General features: G+C 41.3%; 1 protein-coding gene across 7 annotated transcripts in view; it reads left to right on the forward strand.

The window, feature by feature from the left end:
• Positions 1 to 16,446, forward strand: part of RPAP1 (RNA polymerase II associated protein 1) — a 118,782-nt gene that overhangs the window by 54,336 nt on the left and 48,000 nt on the right. For all 7 annotated transcript variants that reach the window (XR_003943311.1, XM_030214101.1, XM_030214100.1 and 4 more), the window contains exons 12-14: positions 7,066 to 7,269; positions 8,247 to 8,381; positions 16,230 to 16,409. Coding sequence is in view for 6 of the 7 variants with exons in the window: in XM_030214101.1 (XP_030069961.1) it covers positions 7,066 to 7,269; positions 8,247 to 8,381; positions 16,230 to 16,409 (519 nt within the window). In the remaining variant the exon portion in view is untranslated. The remainder of the gene's footprint in view (positions 1 to 7,065; positions 7,270 to 8,246; positions 8,382 to 16,229; positions 16,410 to 16,446) is intronic.

Genomic DNA, 16,446 nt, shown 5'->3' on the forward strand with positions numbered 1-16,446 from the left:
GCACTCACATCCCAATACTTCCAGGTCATGGGAAGTATCTTCGATTTTGGGGGGGGGGGGGGGACACATCACTTCCAGTACCGCGTTTTGCCTTTTGGCCTGACATCATCTCCCAGTCTTTTCACTAAGTGTCTTGCAGTAGTCACAGTGTTGCTACGCAGACTGGGAGTCCATGTCTATTTGGATGATTGGCTGGTGAAGAGCACATTGAAGGACAGTGCTCAGGAGCCCAGGCAGAGATCTATTCGGGTGCTGGAGCTACTAGGGTTCATTTTAAACTACCCAAGTCCCATCTCCATCCCATTTAACAATTTGGAGTTCATAGGAGCCTTCTAGACACACAGCAGGCGTGGGCTTTTCTCCTTGTGCCAAGGACGGACATTCTTGTCGCTCTTGCCACTCAGGTCCGAGCCAGTCAGCAGGTCACAGCTCGGAAGATCAATTTTGGCAGAAATCTTGGATGTGTTCTGAGTAAGAGTTTTGAATCACAAATTAGTATATATGATGGATAAAAATTAAGGCTTGAATCTTACTGATTATGCAAGCTGATGTGATTTGTTATTAGAAAAAAATGTTGTTGTTTTTTAAATAAGGAAACTTCATTGGAGTAGGGGCCAATAGCTCGAGTGGAAGTCAGATTAATTGCTGAAGAATCAAATTGAAATTCTATGCCAGTATGGGAGGACATCTCAGTTGGTATCCAATTCATGAATCCTGTCATGAAACATGTTGTAACTGAATGTCTGGATATTTGTGTACCATTTATAAATTTGTAATATCAAAGCTGACTTGAAATTCTGGAAGATGTTTCTGATCATTATGTGAGCTCCTTGATCCATGCCATTGACGCATTTGTCGTTAGATTTATGATTGGAATGGTTTGGTAGCAAAACTTCCGTATTGTGAAGTTGATGCCATCGAGTTACCAGAGAAGGGGTTTCTTTTAGTCTGTGAGACAACTGAATGTGCGTTGACAGATGTTGAATGTGTTTGTTCTAAAAACCCTTGAAAAGGCATTATAAAAGTCTCATGTATTATATGTAGTACTTGTAATGTCACTGCCATATGTCCAAACAATATAAAAAGATGTTTGGCAGTTGTTATTTTGAGCGAAAGGAAATTGAAACTACAGTGGGGGAAATAAGTATTTGATCCCTTGCTGATTTTGTAAGTTTGCCCACTGACAAAGACATGAGCAGCCCATAATTGAAGGGTAGGTTATTGGTAACAGTGAGAGATAGCACATCACAAATTAAATCCGGAAAATCACATTGTGGAAAGTATATGAATTTATTTGCATTCTGCAGAGGGAAATAAGTATTTAATCCCTCTGGCAAACAAGACCTAATACTTGGTGGCAAAACCCTTGTTGGCAAGCACAGCGGTCAGACGTCTTCTGTAGTTGATGATGAGGTTTGCACACATGTCAGGAGGAATTTTGGTCCACTCCTCTTTGCAGATCATCTCTAAATCATTAAGAGTTCTGGGCTGTCGCTTGGCAACTCGCATCTTCAGCTCCCTCCTTAAGTTTTCAATGGGATTAAGGTCTGGTGACTGGCTAGGCCACTCCATGACCCTAATGTGCTTCTTCCTGAGCCACTCCTTTGTTGCCTTGGCTGTATGTTTTGGGTCATTGTCGTGCTGGAAGACCCAGCCACGACCCATTTTTAAGGCCCTGGCGGAGGGAAGGAGGTTGTCACTCAGAATTGTACGGTACATGGCCCCATCCATTCTCCCATTGATGCGGTGAAGTAGTCCTGTGCCCTTAGCAGAGAAACACCCCCAAAACATAACATTTCCACCTCCATGCTTGACAGTGGGGACGGTGTTCTTTGGGTCATAGGCAGCATTTCTCTTCCTCCAAACACGGCGAGTTGAGTTCATGCCAAAGAGCTCAATTTTTGTCTCATCTGACCACAGCACCTTCTCCCAATCACTCTCGGCATCATCCAGGTGTTCACTGGCAAACTTCAGACGGGCCGTCACGTGTGCCTTCCGGAGCAGGGGGACCTTGCGGGCACTGCAGGATTGCAATCCGTTATGTCGTAATGTGTTACCAATGGTTTTCGTGGTGACAGTGGTCCCAGCTGCCTTGAGATCATTGACAAGTTCCCCCCTTGTAGTTGTAGGCTGATATCTAACCTTCCTCATGATCAAGGATACCCCACGAGGTGAGATTTTGCGTGGAGCCCCAGATCTTTGTCGATTGACAGTCATTTTGTACTTCTTCCATTTTCTTACTATGGCACCAACAGTTGTCTCCTTCTCGCCCAGCGTCTTACTGATGGTTTTGTAGCCCATTCCAGCCTTGTGCAGGTGTATGATCTTGTCCCTGACATCCTTAGACAGCTCCTTGCTCTTGGCCATTTTGTAGAGGTTAGAGTCTGACTGATTCACTGAGTCTGTGGACAGGTGTCTTTCATACAGGTGACCATTGCCGACAGCTGTCTGTCATGCAGGTAACGAGTTGATTTGGAGCATCTACCTGGTCTGTAGGGGCCAGATCTCTTACTGGTTGGTGGGGGATCAAATACTTATTTCCCTCTGCAGAATGCAAATAAATTCATATACTTTCCACAATGTGATTTTCCGGATTTAATTTGTGATGTGCTATCTCTCACTGTTACCAATAACCTACCCTTCAATTATGGGCTGCTCATGTCTTTGTCAGTGGGCAAACTTACAAAATCAGCAAGGGATCAAATACTTATTTCCCCCACTGTATGTCTATAATTGATATGCTCAGTCTGTTGGAAAGGTGGCAATTGTGACAGTTGTTTGTATTATTGCCCCAATGAATTGGAGACATTGTATAGGATTCTTCATTGATTTTTGATAATTGATGAGAAAAGCAAGTTAGGAACATTTCATGCAACCATATCAACCTTATCATAAGATGTTCTGTGGCAATGGGGTTAAGATGAGCCAATGGTTGAAGTAGGGAAAGATAAAAATTTTTTGTTCCCTGAGATGAGCAGCTATTGCAACCACTCTCTCCGTAAAAGCTCTCCGGGCTGATAAAAGCCTGTAGGGCAGGACTCTGCAATGAAAACGTTTTCTCCTCCATGTGAATCTATTAGTGGTAACCAATTGTTTTTGGATACAAATGATAAGATGGTGGCTCAAGAATTTTTGTTTGCAAATATATTGGTTGAGTCAAGGAAGGGCCTGAAGAGGGTGTAATTGCACTGAGTTTCTGGAGATAAGGAAGTATTTTGAAGAAACCCCTGGGTGTTGAATGATTGAGAAATTTCTTCTACGGCCTGAGGCTCAAGAAGTATGGTGACCTCGAATGCAGGCAACTGAGATACAGGGATCTGAAAGGTCAAAGAGTTTGAGAGAAGGTAGGGAGAGAAAATTGAGGTGATAGCCATAATTGTAATGGATTAAAAAAAAAGAATTTTCTTGGAGGAAATGTAGTGATGATCATTATCATCATTCTCGAGTGCAGTCACAGTATTTCAGTTTTAGCCTTTTGCCTAGATAAAGTATTTCCTGTCGATATGTGTTGAAGATGCATCTGAACTGTGCTCCCAGCAACAACAATAATGTTTGGATTTTTTTAAAAATTATTTATTCATTTATAAATGGTTATCAAGGCAACTCTTGAAAATAGAAAGACAGGTAATAATTGTGTACAGGAAAAGAAAAAAATATATCATATAAAAATAAATCCCTCCTTAGACCACAAAAAGGGGATAGGGGAAGGAGACAATCAAAATATAGGAGATTAAACAGAAGATAACAATTGCTTTAACCAGGGATGTGCTGGTAAATTTTTAACAGGCTCTTTCTTCGGATGTTGCCAGCTCTGCAGTTGGAAGGGCCAGGGGTGGCTGGGGGGGGGGGGGGGGCAACACTTGCCTCTCTCTCCTCCCTCCCTTTGTGCGGGCACGCTAGGCATACCTTTGCTGGCAGCCAATAAATGGACTGCCACCACTCCCAACGTCTTGCTCTGAGCAGCATGCTGGAAATTCTCTCACATGCTCGAGAAGTCCCAGCCTGCTGCCCAGAGCTAGAAACAAGGAGCAGCAGTAGTCTATTTACTTGGCTTGCAGGGCTCAGCATCCCCACCAGCAAAGTAAAAGATAATTCAACAGGGGGCCCAAGCCCACATTTTGGGAGCCAGTTGTTAAAGAAGCCATGGAGGTCCCTGCTTTAACAACCGGCTCCCAAAATTCTTAAAAACTTAACAACCGGCTCTTGCGAGCCTGTGAGAGCCTGCTCCAGCACACCACTGGCTTTAACACAAGGCTTAACATATATTAATATGCTGGGTTAGTTGTTATATCCACTAAGTCCAATATATTAATATGCAGGGTTAGTTGTTATATCCACGAAGTCCAAAAAGGAGCATAACTGCTCTGGAACAAAAGATAAATACTTAGATTGAGCATATCTGATCCGACATTTGCAAGAAAAAGCCAAAAGGAAAGTACCCCCCAGATCCTTGACCTCTTTTCTCATTGAGAGGAAAGCTTTCCTCCTCTCGGGTAATTTTAGCAACATCCAGGTAGATTCTTATCTTCTGACCATAGAAAGAATCTTGTAAAAGTCTAAAATATTGCTTCATTATAGCATTAACATCTTGTTAAAAAACCATAGACACTAATAAAGTAGTCTGTTCTGTGGATTCATTAATAGACTCCTCTAAAATAGCAGAGATATTTTCAAATCCATTGATGGTTCAGGCTGTGAACCAACTATTTCACCTCAGACATTTTTTGAGGAAACCAGATCTTATTTACTGGAGGCAAAACAGGGGGAAAACTTCAATATCTCAACTAAATACTTTTTGAAGATATCCAAGGGAGAAATGGCCAGAGCTTTTGAAAAGTTCAAAATTCATAAATTGAGCCTCCTATTATAATTTTCCAAAGACTCAATCTGCCTATGAACAGCCAGTCTATCTACAGCCAGAGCATTCTTAAATTCTTGCAGACTTTTAACCTCTGAACAAATTTGTTCAACTTGACCCCCCCAAAAAAATAAATTTTCAGTGTTTCCACTGTCTTACTTTAAGGAATCAAATTTCCCAGTCAAGGTTGTTACTTCTGTTGATGCCTTCATCACAGTAAAGTTCACAGTTTGTAAGTACTCCAAATGAACTCTAGAGTTACCGCCACGGGGGCCACCAAATGTCTACCAGTTGATCCATCCACCAGCAGCTCCCCAGCCGGAGCTCCAATCTCACCTCGTGCAACAGACGCAACCACTTCTCCAGTGCTCAGTGTACTCTGGGCTCCCACTCTGGCTGCTGGGCACGGGAGGGGGAACCCGCTGCCGGGGAAGAAAGAGATGTTTTGTGCTCCAGTAGGGAAGGAACTCCTCTGCCTTCATCCAACATGGAGCTCATGCTCCCCACCTTTGAGGACCTGACAACGAATTGGTCAATCTGAGGCTAGAATGAGGGTGTAGTTGGACCTGGTGGGGGTAGCATCCTAACTACTCCTTTCCTCTTAGTGTGCAGCATAGTTTTCCAAAGGAAAAGAGAAAAAGTCACAGGAAAAACGGGGGCCAGTAAGGAGCGACCAGAACAAAGCATCAGGGACCTGCCGCCATCTTGGCTCCTCCCCATCCCCTTCAGCTTTGTGCATCATAATGTTTGGATTTGATTGGGAGGAGGATTTAATAAAACACTATGTTGAGTGTTCAGATTTCAATGCTTCTAACTTCTATATGATGCAATACATGTATAAGGTTCTGGACTGACGTCAGTGGTAGAAGCTGTGACTAAAAACACTGCTAAATCATTAACTTGATTCTACAGGATTTTTAAGACTTCTAAAAGCATGATATGTGCATTCTATGACACATATGAAACAGGGGTTGTTGGGGGGGGGGGCAACTGTTTTTGATTTAAAGTCTTCATATTGTGAGAGAATGTCCATGAAAAGATTGCAGATGCCCTCTGTTTGTATAAGGCTTCATGTAGTGGTTAGATAACTGAAGGTGTACCAGATCTATTGATGAATTCATCTTGTATGTCATCCATAGTCTGCTATTGAGATAGAAATGGGGAAATTTACTGCTGTCCCTGGGATTGGTAGCGTGGAATCTTGGTACTATTTGGGATGCTGTCAGGTACTTATGATCTACATTGGTCACTGTTGGAAGCAGGATACTGGGTAGATGGACCGTTGCTCTGTCCTAGAATGCTATTCTTATGTCCTCGATGTATATCTAGATGTATATAGTGTAATCCAAACCACCTGATATTATTCTTAAAGGACCTCACATAAAGACAGTGCAATAATTTTTTTTTGTTTTTGTGAATCCAGATATTGGAGAGCACCAGTATGTTTTGCTCTAGGATCAGGCTTGGGTTGAGAGGCTAAATTTAAAACTAAAAATTAGATTGTAAGCTCTTTGAGCAGGGACTGTCTTTCTTCTATGTTTGTGCAGCGCTGCGTATGCTTTGTAGCGCTATAGAAATGCTAAATAGTAGTAGTAGTAAAACCTTCACAATCTCTTGCAAGAATTTTGAATATGATGTATCCTTGAGTTGAGAAGTTTTATTTGCTTAGGAAATGTTCTAAGGATAGTGAATGAAAGATGAAGGTTTGGTACTTTTTGACTCCAATCTGTTTGATGAGCAGGAAACATTTGAGTTAGAAAGCACTGCTGCTAGAAGAAAGAAAAACAGCAAACAGCAGTGCTACCTTCAGTACAAAGGAGAACTAACTCTCCTTCCGGGCATTAGTAAGAACATTGAAGAGATAGACAACTATGTTCCAGTCCTTCACCTCTGTCACTCCCTAGCAATAGAAATAGCAGATTTGTTTTTTAATTTATGGAAGTGTGAAGGAGTACCATAATCAGCCTGCTGAGAACTAGCACAGAGATCTAGAGGTCACCGGTTCAAATCCCCTTGTATCTCATCATAGATCACAAAGTGTGTGGGAGGGGGGGGAGAGAGGCCATTTAAGCAACGGGCTTCCTCTGGTGATGTTTTCTTTTTCAGGCATTGCAAAGACTGTTTATTCTGTGACACTGTCATGGGAGGTAGTGAGAGAAATAAAAGGAAACAAAAGGGTAGCTGAGAATTCTTTTTTTTAATTTTAGGAGTACTTGGACAAGGCTTTCTCTTGGTACCAGGGTTCCATAGTTTTCCCTTTTTTACCCAATAAAGAGGACGATGAGGAGGAGGATGAGGAGGAGGAGAAGCAGCAGCAGCCTGAAAGTAATGCTACAGAGGAAGAAAGAAGAAAAAAATCCAAGGAAGAAAACAAGCCAGATACAGATGTTGCACGCTACGATGTGATAAAGGTAGTTTCAGACTGCGTGGTGCCTCTTTTGCCAGTCATACTGAAGTTATTTCGAGCGTTATAGCAATACATGTTTCTTCAAAGAAAGAATGGAGACATTTTTAAGAAAGCAAACTGAACACATACATGATTAGGGCTCCTGTTCCCTCCCTCCCTCCCCCTTTTCCTATTTCTCTGCCTGAATACCAAATACGGGAAAAAAGACCTTATATGGCAAACTGCCCCCCCCCCCCATCCCTCGTGCATGCAGAGCTGGATGCCACCATTTTCAAAGATGGCAGTGCTAAGGCAAGAGCAAATAGGCATTTTTCCTGCTTCTTTCAGGTATGTGGGACTGGCGAGCCTAGGGGAGGAGTCAGGGGATAGGGGGCCATTAAACACCTGGGAATTTTTCTTTCCTTTTCTTTTTGTTTTTCTAGTCAATTTGGGTCAGGGTCGGATGCTGCTAGACATCAGGGATTTTTAAATTCAGTGGGAGGAAGGTGGGGAGTGCATGCAGACACCAGGGAAGTCTTCCTTATAAGTAGGGGGGAGGAGAGGGGAGTTGTCCAGTTGGGTTGGACTGGGAGGGGAGGGGAGAGTTCAGGGCTGATGCAGACCGCCAGCAACTTTTTTTTTATTTTGTAAATTATTTTTAATGTCCTTCCTCTCAGTCCCTGAACAAAATCACTGCTCAGGCATTGACAAGAAAATTGACATTTTGCAACGAGCTGCAGATTACTGCCGCATTTTTAACATGGCAGTAATTTGCTTGCTTATTGCTTACAGCATGGCATAATATTTTTGGGTTGGTAATTTTGCTGTAGAACTGGTGCAGTGAGCCAGCTGTACTGCACGTTTTTCTGCATCGCCCCCTTTGTACGTCTGTCATTCTCCCCTCCTCACTTTCTCTTCTCTGTTTTTGTCATGTCCCTGACAGTCAGTTGAGTGCTGCTTGTTAAAAGCTGAGCATATAACTCATTAGCTCTTTTCCCACAGGGATTATTGAAAACAAAGATTCTTCACCGACTCAGATATATTCTAGAGGTGGTTCGTCCTGTTCCAGTGGTGGTGCTGGACACATTAGATATTCTCACCCGTGTGGCTAGACATTCATTGGAAGCCTGTCATCAGGTAGGTGCTTCTAAGAGGATTTGGGGTGTGGGTGTGTGTGTGTGATGAATGTGTGAGGGTTGAGCAAGGGAAATAATAGAAGGTAGCAAGAGAATGACAGAGGGAAGATGAAAAGAGGCAGCAAGATAAGGAAGAAATAGATAAAACCCCATGCCCTCATAAGTGCCTTATAGGCTTGGGGAAGCTAAGACACCACTGCCTCAACCATGAACTTCCCCCTCCCTTGTGTCCACTTGCTTGTTGTCACCTCCACAGAGCCCACTGACAAAATAGTGAAAGTGGTGTTCAGCCATTGCCCTGCATGCACCGCTGCTAACTCTGTTGGTCTTGTTCCTCTGAAACAGGAAGCCTACATCAGAGAGGGTGGGACTGTCAGAACTAGAAGAAGCATGCTTAGGGCAATAATCCAATATATCCTGGTGGGGTTTTTTTCTGTGCTGCAGACCCGTGGAGGTGCACTGAATGGGAGGGAGGAGACAAAAGATGCTGGAAGGTGGGGTGAAGAAAAAGAGAGATGGGGTGGTATTGGAGAGGGGGGGGGGGGGTAAAGGAAAGAGAGAGAGAAACAGAAGGTTGATATTGGATGGCACAGGGAGGGTGGGGGTGATGTTGGATGGCATGGGGAGAGAAAGGGAAAAGTTAATGAAAAACTTGGGAATAAGAGGAAGTGAAATGGATGGGGCCTGAGTGAGGGAAAGAGTTGTAAGGTACCTGGTCAAAAGAAACCAGACAAAAAAGCTCCAAACCAAAAATGTTCCCGACATAAAAGTCCCTGACAAAATAGACTCCTGACAAAAGGGCCTGATGAAATAGATTTATTTTTGAATGGTACGAATTTGAAGGGTACAAAGAAGTGGAGGAGCCATAAATTACTGAGAAAGTCCACGGCTTGTCACTTGAAAGTCCTGGCACCTGCCTACGGCTTGACTTCACTATCCACACTTGGTATCTAGTGAGACCATAAATCTGCTTGAAAACATAATCCAGCTTGATTAAGAGTCTATTTTGTCTTGGGTTGTTTTGTTGTGGGTTTTTTTGTCGTTTTTTTTTGTCATGGTCTGTTTTGGTTTTAGTCTGTTTTGTTGGGCTTTTTTGTCGGGGTTTTATTTTGTAAGGTCTATTATGTCGGGGTGCCGAGTTATAAAGCTGTAGGTAGGCACAATAAGGGAAAGAGATATAAAGCTGTAGGTAAGCACAATAAAATAAAGCTTTAAAAACATATATGTTTAAAAAATGTTTCTGTATGTAATTATTAAGTGTCATTATATGTAAGCTGTTATTGTTTCATTGTAAGCCACATTGAACTGAAATTGATTTTTGGGATAATGTGGGATATAAGAACGAATAAATAAATAAGGGATATTGAAGACTGGATATTAATAGTGAATGAAATATGAGTGGACAGAGGAGCAGAAAAATATTGGAAGAAAGCTGAAAGGAACTGATCATTGCTGGAGATGGATGCAGTGGAAAAGCTGCATAAAACAGGAGGAGAGTGAAAAATGCCAAATGGACAGGAGACCCTGGAAAGACAGGAAAGCAATAACCAGAGACTGGGATCTGCACAACTGGAAAAATTAAATAGCCAGACAACAAAGGTAGAAAAAAAAAAAAGAATTTTATTTTTAGTTTAGGATAAGATAGTGTAGTAGCTACGTTAATCTACTTTAGAGGTTAATAAATAAAAATTTTTTAAAAATGAAAAATAAGGTAATACCTTTTTATTGGACTAAATACATTTTCTGACTAGCTTTCAGAGACCAAAACCTCCTTCCTGAGGTCAGGCTAGTATGTTGATCTGAGGAAGGAGGTTTTGGTTTCCAAAAGTAGTTAGAAAATGAATGAAAGCAGTCCAATAAAAAGGTACCACCTTATTTTCCATGTTTTTGTTTTATGTGTTCATTTTTAATTTAGTGAGTGGAATATGTCAGAATTTGAAATGTGCATCTGCTATCTTTATATTGTGCATACTTCAGGGGTACATGCATCACAGTTTCTTTTTCTCTGGTGTTGCACTCTTTGCAGAGTCTCGCTTCTTGATGTTTCAGTTTAATTTTTGTCTATATATTTCTGTTTTTTTGTTTGTGGTTATTCTGTTCTATTCTTATTTTTTCTGTGTTCATGTATGAAAAAGGTATTCTGTTAACATAGAATGTCTGTATAGGATTGATCGTTACTAATTTGTCTTGTTTAGTTTTCCCAGTAGCTGTTTTAAAATTCTGTTACCCACTGCAATGTTTACAGAGCTGCTATTTTCTAGGTAGGCCCTTGTGTGACTCTGGAAGTTATTGCTAGCATGATATGGTAGAATTACTTTATAGGTCCTGAGTGAGTTTTGTAGTTTTTTTAGTATTTATTTATTTATTTATTTATTTATTTCACAAAGCTTGATATACTGCTTTATACCAGAACATGGCTTCAGGGCGGTTTACAATAAAATAATGACATGATACTAGAGAGGACAGGATGAGGTTTTAAGAGTGGATTAGAGAATGACACGGGGACAAAGTTTGTCTCCATCCCCGCCCCATCCCTGCAGGCCCTGTCTCCATCCCCGTCCCTGTGGGCTCTGTCCTCATTTGCAGAAGCCTCAACACTTATGATTTTATATTTAAATCTTTTTATTAAAATATAAAAAGGAACAATATGCTGTGCAACTGTTGTGTATAAATTACAAATAGAGAACAATAATAACAATGAGCAGCTATAATAACCCTCCTTCCCACCACCACCCTCTACCCTTCCAACCCCAACAATAGGTGACTTCTACTACACCAAGGAATCCTAATTCACACTGTTAAAATGTCCAGGGGTATAAAATAAAACCCGTCCTATATGCCCTAGAGGGGAAAAATATGCCCTATAAAGCACTGTTATGTTTTTTTAATCTGTGGATAAATAAGAAATCATCAACAATCTCAGGATTCAATCCAGCTCTCCTGTCTTCCAGTCCTTCCCAGAATAGAAGTTGTCTTCTTAGAAGATGTGCTGGTAGCAGGATGTACAGGATCTTCCATGCAAATTTTGCTAGTTGTGGCCAGTATGTTTGCTTGTTTTTCCAAAAAATCAAAATATCTTTGTAGGCATCACTTAAACATAAATAACAGTCCAATTCATTAACAGGCTTCAAAGTAGAAAATGACATGGGGACAAAGTTTGTCCCCTGTCCCTGTGGGCTCTGTCCCCGTCCCCATCCCCACAGTTATTGCAGTTCCCTCTCCCCGTGTCATTCTCTAGAGTGGATAGAATAGGTGAGAAAGAAAAGGTTTCAGGGAACACTTGACTTTAGTGCAAGAGAGTTCAGAATGGAGGTGGGTGGGTAGATCATTCTGTAGCTTAGGTCTAGTATAACTGAAAGCGCATGCATGTATGGTCTCTAATCTGATAACAGAGAGGGGTGGTAATTGAAGCAGGCCAGCATCTGTTGAGCGGAGAAAACATGTACGTGTGTAGTGAATGACAATGTGGGAGAGGAAGTCCGGGGCAGTTGGAAGGTGAGACTTAAAGACCAAAATCAGGACCTTATACTGGATGCGTGCAGAAAGGGGTAACCAATGTTCTTGATATAGTAAAGGTGTAAAGTAGTCAAAAGGTTGTGCATGATGAAGAAGGCAAACGGCTATAGATTGCACTAGTTGAAGATGCTTTAAAAAGTAGAGTGGTAGACCTGCATAAAGAAAGTTACAATAATTCAAATGAGTGATTACGAATGACAGAAGAAGAGCACGAACAGAAGAGAGGGAAAAGATGAAGCAAACAGAGTGGATACGGTAGAATGAGGAAAAGGAGTATTTCATCACGGCATTAATTTGTGGTTTGAAAATAAGATGACTGCCGAAAAATACCCCAAGAATCTTAAGCATATTCTGAAATGTCAAAATACACTGATTGAGAATAGGACAAGAAGGGGTTGGTGAACACAGATTTGGGGAATGAATAGCCTCACATTTCTGAGAGTTGATAAAGGCAGTGGTCCTAAAGCCAGATAAAGACTTTGGAAAGACAGGTGTTAAGTGCAGATAGGTCTGACTGATGGGGAGGGATACAGTAAAATATTTGAATATTATCTGTGCAACTAAAAGGTTGACAGTGGCTGGACTGACTAATGGTGAGGAGTGGCGCAAGAAAAAGTGTGTCGGAACAAGGATGGAACCCTGAGGGATGCCAGAGTCAATATCAACGGTGCAAGATTGGTAATACTGATAAGCAACCTGAAATGTGTGGTCAGAGACATAACTATGGAACCATGGAAGCACAGTATCTGTGATACCGATAGAGTTTAGTCCACAGAGACTTCTATAAACCAAACATGAGAGTTTCAAATAGATACAACCATCAATCTTGTCGATACAATTCATTTAACAATGAGTCGTTTCAGAATATCTCCCTATAACCAAATATCAGTCTACTGGAGGCATTCTGAAACAATTGAAGTCTCCTTCTGAACTATAGAGTAAGAGAATAATAAAGAGAGCTATAATAATCTAAATGTGGTTATAGAACAGCTTGGTCAACTGTTCTAAAATATACTGAACTCAAGACCTCAGATGATGGAGTACAAAAAAAAAAAATCTTTTTCACTAGTTCATTTATCTGATTTTCAGATGTTAACTTGGAGTCTTAAGATTACTCTCAATATTCTAGACTTTTCTTCAAATTTAAGGATAGCTTCAGTTTGCCCATCTCCAAGTTTACATAAATGATTTGTATTCATTCTTATATTCGGTCATTTTACTGTTATGCTGTAAAAAAACAAATAAATTGTAAGCTTTTTATGTTAAGCTGTACCTGCTGTACACTGCCTTGGGTGACTCTCTTCATACAGTTTGTCAATAAATCCCAGTTGATCACTGTATAAGTTATCCAGATAACAGGATATTTAGATGTTGTTTAGTTAACTTGTGAGCCTGCTCTTGCTCTGCTCCAAACCTGGCAATCTTTGATATACTGCACCTTTATAAGTACATCATGGTAATGTACACAACGTAGGTGAGCAGCTGTAACATCGAACATATAACAGATGAAAACCATATATAAATATAGCAAATAAATATCAACAAAACACCACAAATGATGAGCAGTATGAAGGGAGGGGCTGTATAGCATAGTACCAGTACAAAAAATACAGTACATATTAAGGAACAAAGTAAAAGGTGTGGGAATAGGACCCCGTTACTGTGTCTACAAACGGATATTCAACCTTTGGTTATCTTAGGTTGTTGCACCAGCTCTGGCCATTATTATCTATGCTACAAATAAATAAATAAATCTCACATGCACAGTCGCAACCACTGTGTGTGTGCACATATACTTTTAATGAGAGGAAAAACCTCATACTACTGTGGCCCCACTTGGTTACCTTTAACCGAAAAAATACTGTTGGCTCACAGTGAAAAAGTAATCATGAATGAAAAAAACTCTCATTTATCTCATCTATCGATGTGGTGTAATAATCCAAAACCACTTATCTTTATGTGATCTGCATTGTGTCAGTGCTTCGTAGCTCCGTAGATACTCTGTAAGAGTGAGGTCCCAACAAACCCGTTTCGCTGCTGCTTTTTCAAGGGTCCTCACCATCTGACCTTGGGAGCTGGAAAAACAAAAAACACAATCAGCACTCTGAGCCTAGGACACAGTAGTACGGTGCAAAAAATCCTCCTGTACCCTAGGAGCTGCAAATACGAATTAACATGAAGCCGATGGGCAAAATGGCGCCTCTGCTATTTAACGCTCCAACAATCCCGAAGGAGCGAATCGTAGCGCCATGACGTCATACGACGCCAAACGCCCGCACTTTCCAAATAGAAAACAAAAATCAAAATCAAATGCAAATACAAAAGATCCCAATCCGGGCACCTCCAAAACTTTTTCACTTTGAGCCAACAGTATTTTTTTGGTTAAAGGTAACCAAGTGGGGCCACAGTAGTATGAGGTTTTTCCTCTCATTAAAAGTATATGTGCACACACACACTGGTTGCGACTGTGCATGTGAGATTTATTTATTTATTTGTAGCATAGATAATAATGGCCAGAGCTGGTGCAACAACCTAAGATAACCAAAGGTTGAATATCAGTTTGTAGACACAGTAACGGGGTCCTATTCCCACACATGTGAGATTCACTGAGTGTATAGTTTTAGAACAAAGGGGTGTGAATCAGATCTAATTTTGAAACACACATTATCTATGAACAATCTAGAGGAGTAGAAGAGGAGAATGGCACTTCCAAAAACACAAGGGAGTCAAAGGTTCTTTGTACACAATGTTTATTTTAAAAAGTACACCTTGTAGACTCGACATGGAACTGTGTTTCAGCGTGAAGCACGTGCCTTAGGGGTCTGTGTTCGAGAGTGTATGATACAAGAGAGATGTACGGCTAAAGTGCACGTCGTAGTCAAACAGCAAACTGTTCGGTATAAAAGCGTCATAGTTTGCTGTTTGACTATCCTTGACAGGTCCTGCAACAATTACCATGCTCTTGTCATGATTGAATTACTGTAATGGTGTTTTTTATTGGGCTGTCTAAGAACTGCTGAAAAAGTTTCAGCTAGTTCAGAATACTGTAGTCAGTCTAGCAGGTGGAATTAAGGCCAAGGATCTATTATCTAACCCAGGGTTTCTCAAACTTTTTTGGCTCATCGCGCTCGTAATGTCCTTGCAGTTTTTCATGGCACCACTGCCACACATTTCTCTCTGCCCCCCCCCCACCCCAAATGCATTCTGGGGGAAAAAAGATTTTTCTTTTGGGGGGGGGGGGGGGGGTAAACCTTTAATCCCCTGTGTATAGAAAGAGCGGCCTTGTCCTCCTACTCAACTACTGCTGTGCTTACTGGTCATTTTAACACAAAACAGTTTCAGTATAAAACCACAGTAACAACTTTCAACACCACAAACAGTATTCATATAAACATTGCAACAGAATGACCCTACATGCACAGCTGTGATAAAACTAACCTTGACATTGGAGGTTCTGACCTAGTATTGCTATTAATGTTGTGAGCTCTAGTAGTCCAATTGGCAACGGGCCCCCAGATCTCTTCAGGGATCTACCCGGTGCCAGTAGCTTACTGTCATTGCTGAGCTCCCTTGGTCTGTCTCCTGCTCCTCTGTGCTGGGACCTGGGTTATTGCATGTTAATAAGTTAACTCTGCCACTGGTCATGGGTTGGGTCCTTTTTCCTGTTACAGGAAGTAGGATCCAATCTGTGGCAGAGGGCAAAGTTAACGCGTTAATACATGATAACCCGGGTCCCGGCACACAGGAGCAGGAGACCAATCAGCTTGTGCTTATTTTACGCCTCCCTCTGCTGCACCCCTGTGAGTTTGCTGCAACGCATGGTTTGGGAAATGCTGATCTAACCTTTAAAGTGTTGATTGGGCTGTCTATGGGTTTTTTGGCTGACAAGCTGTGGCCATATGTTCCAAGCCATTTATTATGATCATCACAGAAAAGTTTGCTGGAAAGTTCAGGACGAAAATTGCTTGTCTAGAGAGGACTAGAAATAGTGCATTTTCAAATGTTTTTTTTGAGCAGCTAGCTAAATCTATATTTGTTTAATAAAGGGTTCGTTAATTTTAGGAAATATTCTAAAGTCTGGTAATCTGTAATCTGAGCAATTATTAAGTATATGTAGCTTGTGGTGGTTATGATTGCTGTCAATTGATTGAAACTATTAATATAGTAGTTTATTTTTTGTAAGTTTCCTTGTAGAATAGGTGATTCAAAAGTTTAAATAAAGACATACATTTTTGCAAATGAGAAGCCATATGCCTCTTCCAGGCACTGACTTTTCCTCCATTCCTGAGAAATTTACATCCTTTATTCAGGATAATTCTTGTGCTCGCTCTAGATTCTAGACTGTCCTCGTCTCCTGGATACTGTGATACGGGAATTTCTGCCCACTCAGTGGAGCCTCCCAGCTGTCGGAGATAGAGAGATGCTGATCAGCCTCCATGGAGTTCCTTGTGCTGCTGCTATGAAGCTGCTCCGTGTTTTGGTGTCTGCGGGTCGCAGCGTGTCAGCGAGACTGGTAAGAGGTAGAACAGAAGAGTAGCTTTCACCTAAAT

This window comes from Microcaecilia unicolor, chromosome 9 (assembly GCF_901765095.1).
Source record: "Microcaecilia unicolor chromosome 9, aMicUni1.1, whole genome shotgun sequence".
Taxonomy (NCBI): domain Eukaryota; kingdom Metazoa; phylum Chordata; class Amphibia; order Gymnophiona; family Siphonopidae; genus Microcaecilia; species Microcaecilia unicolor.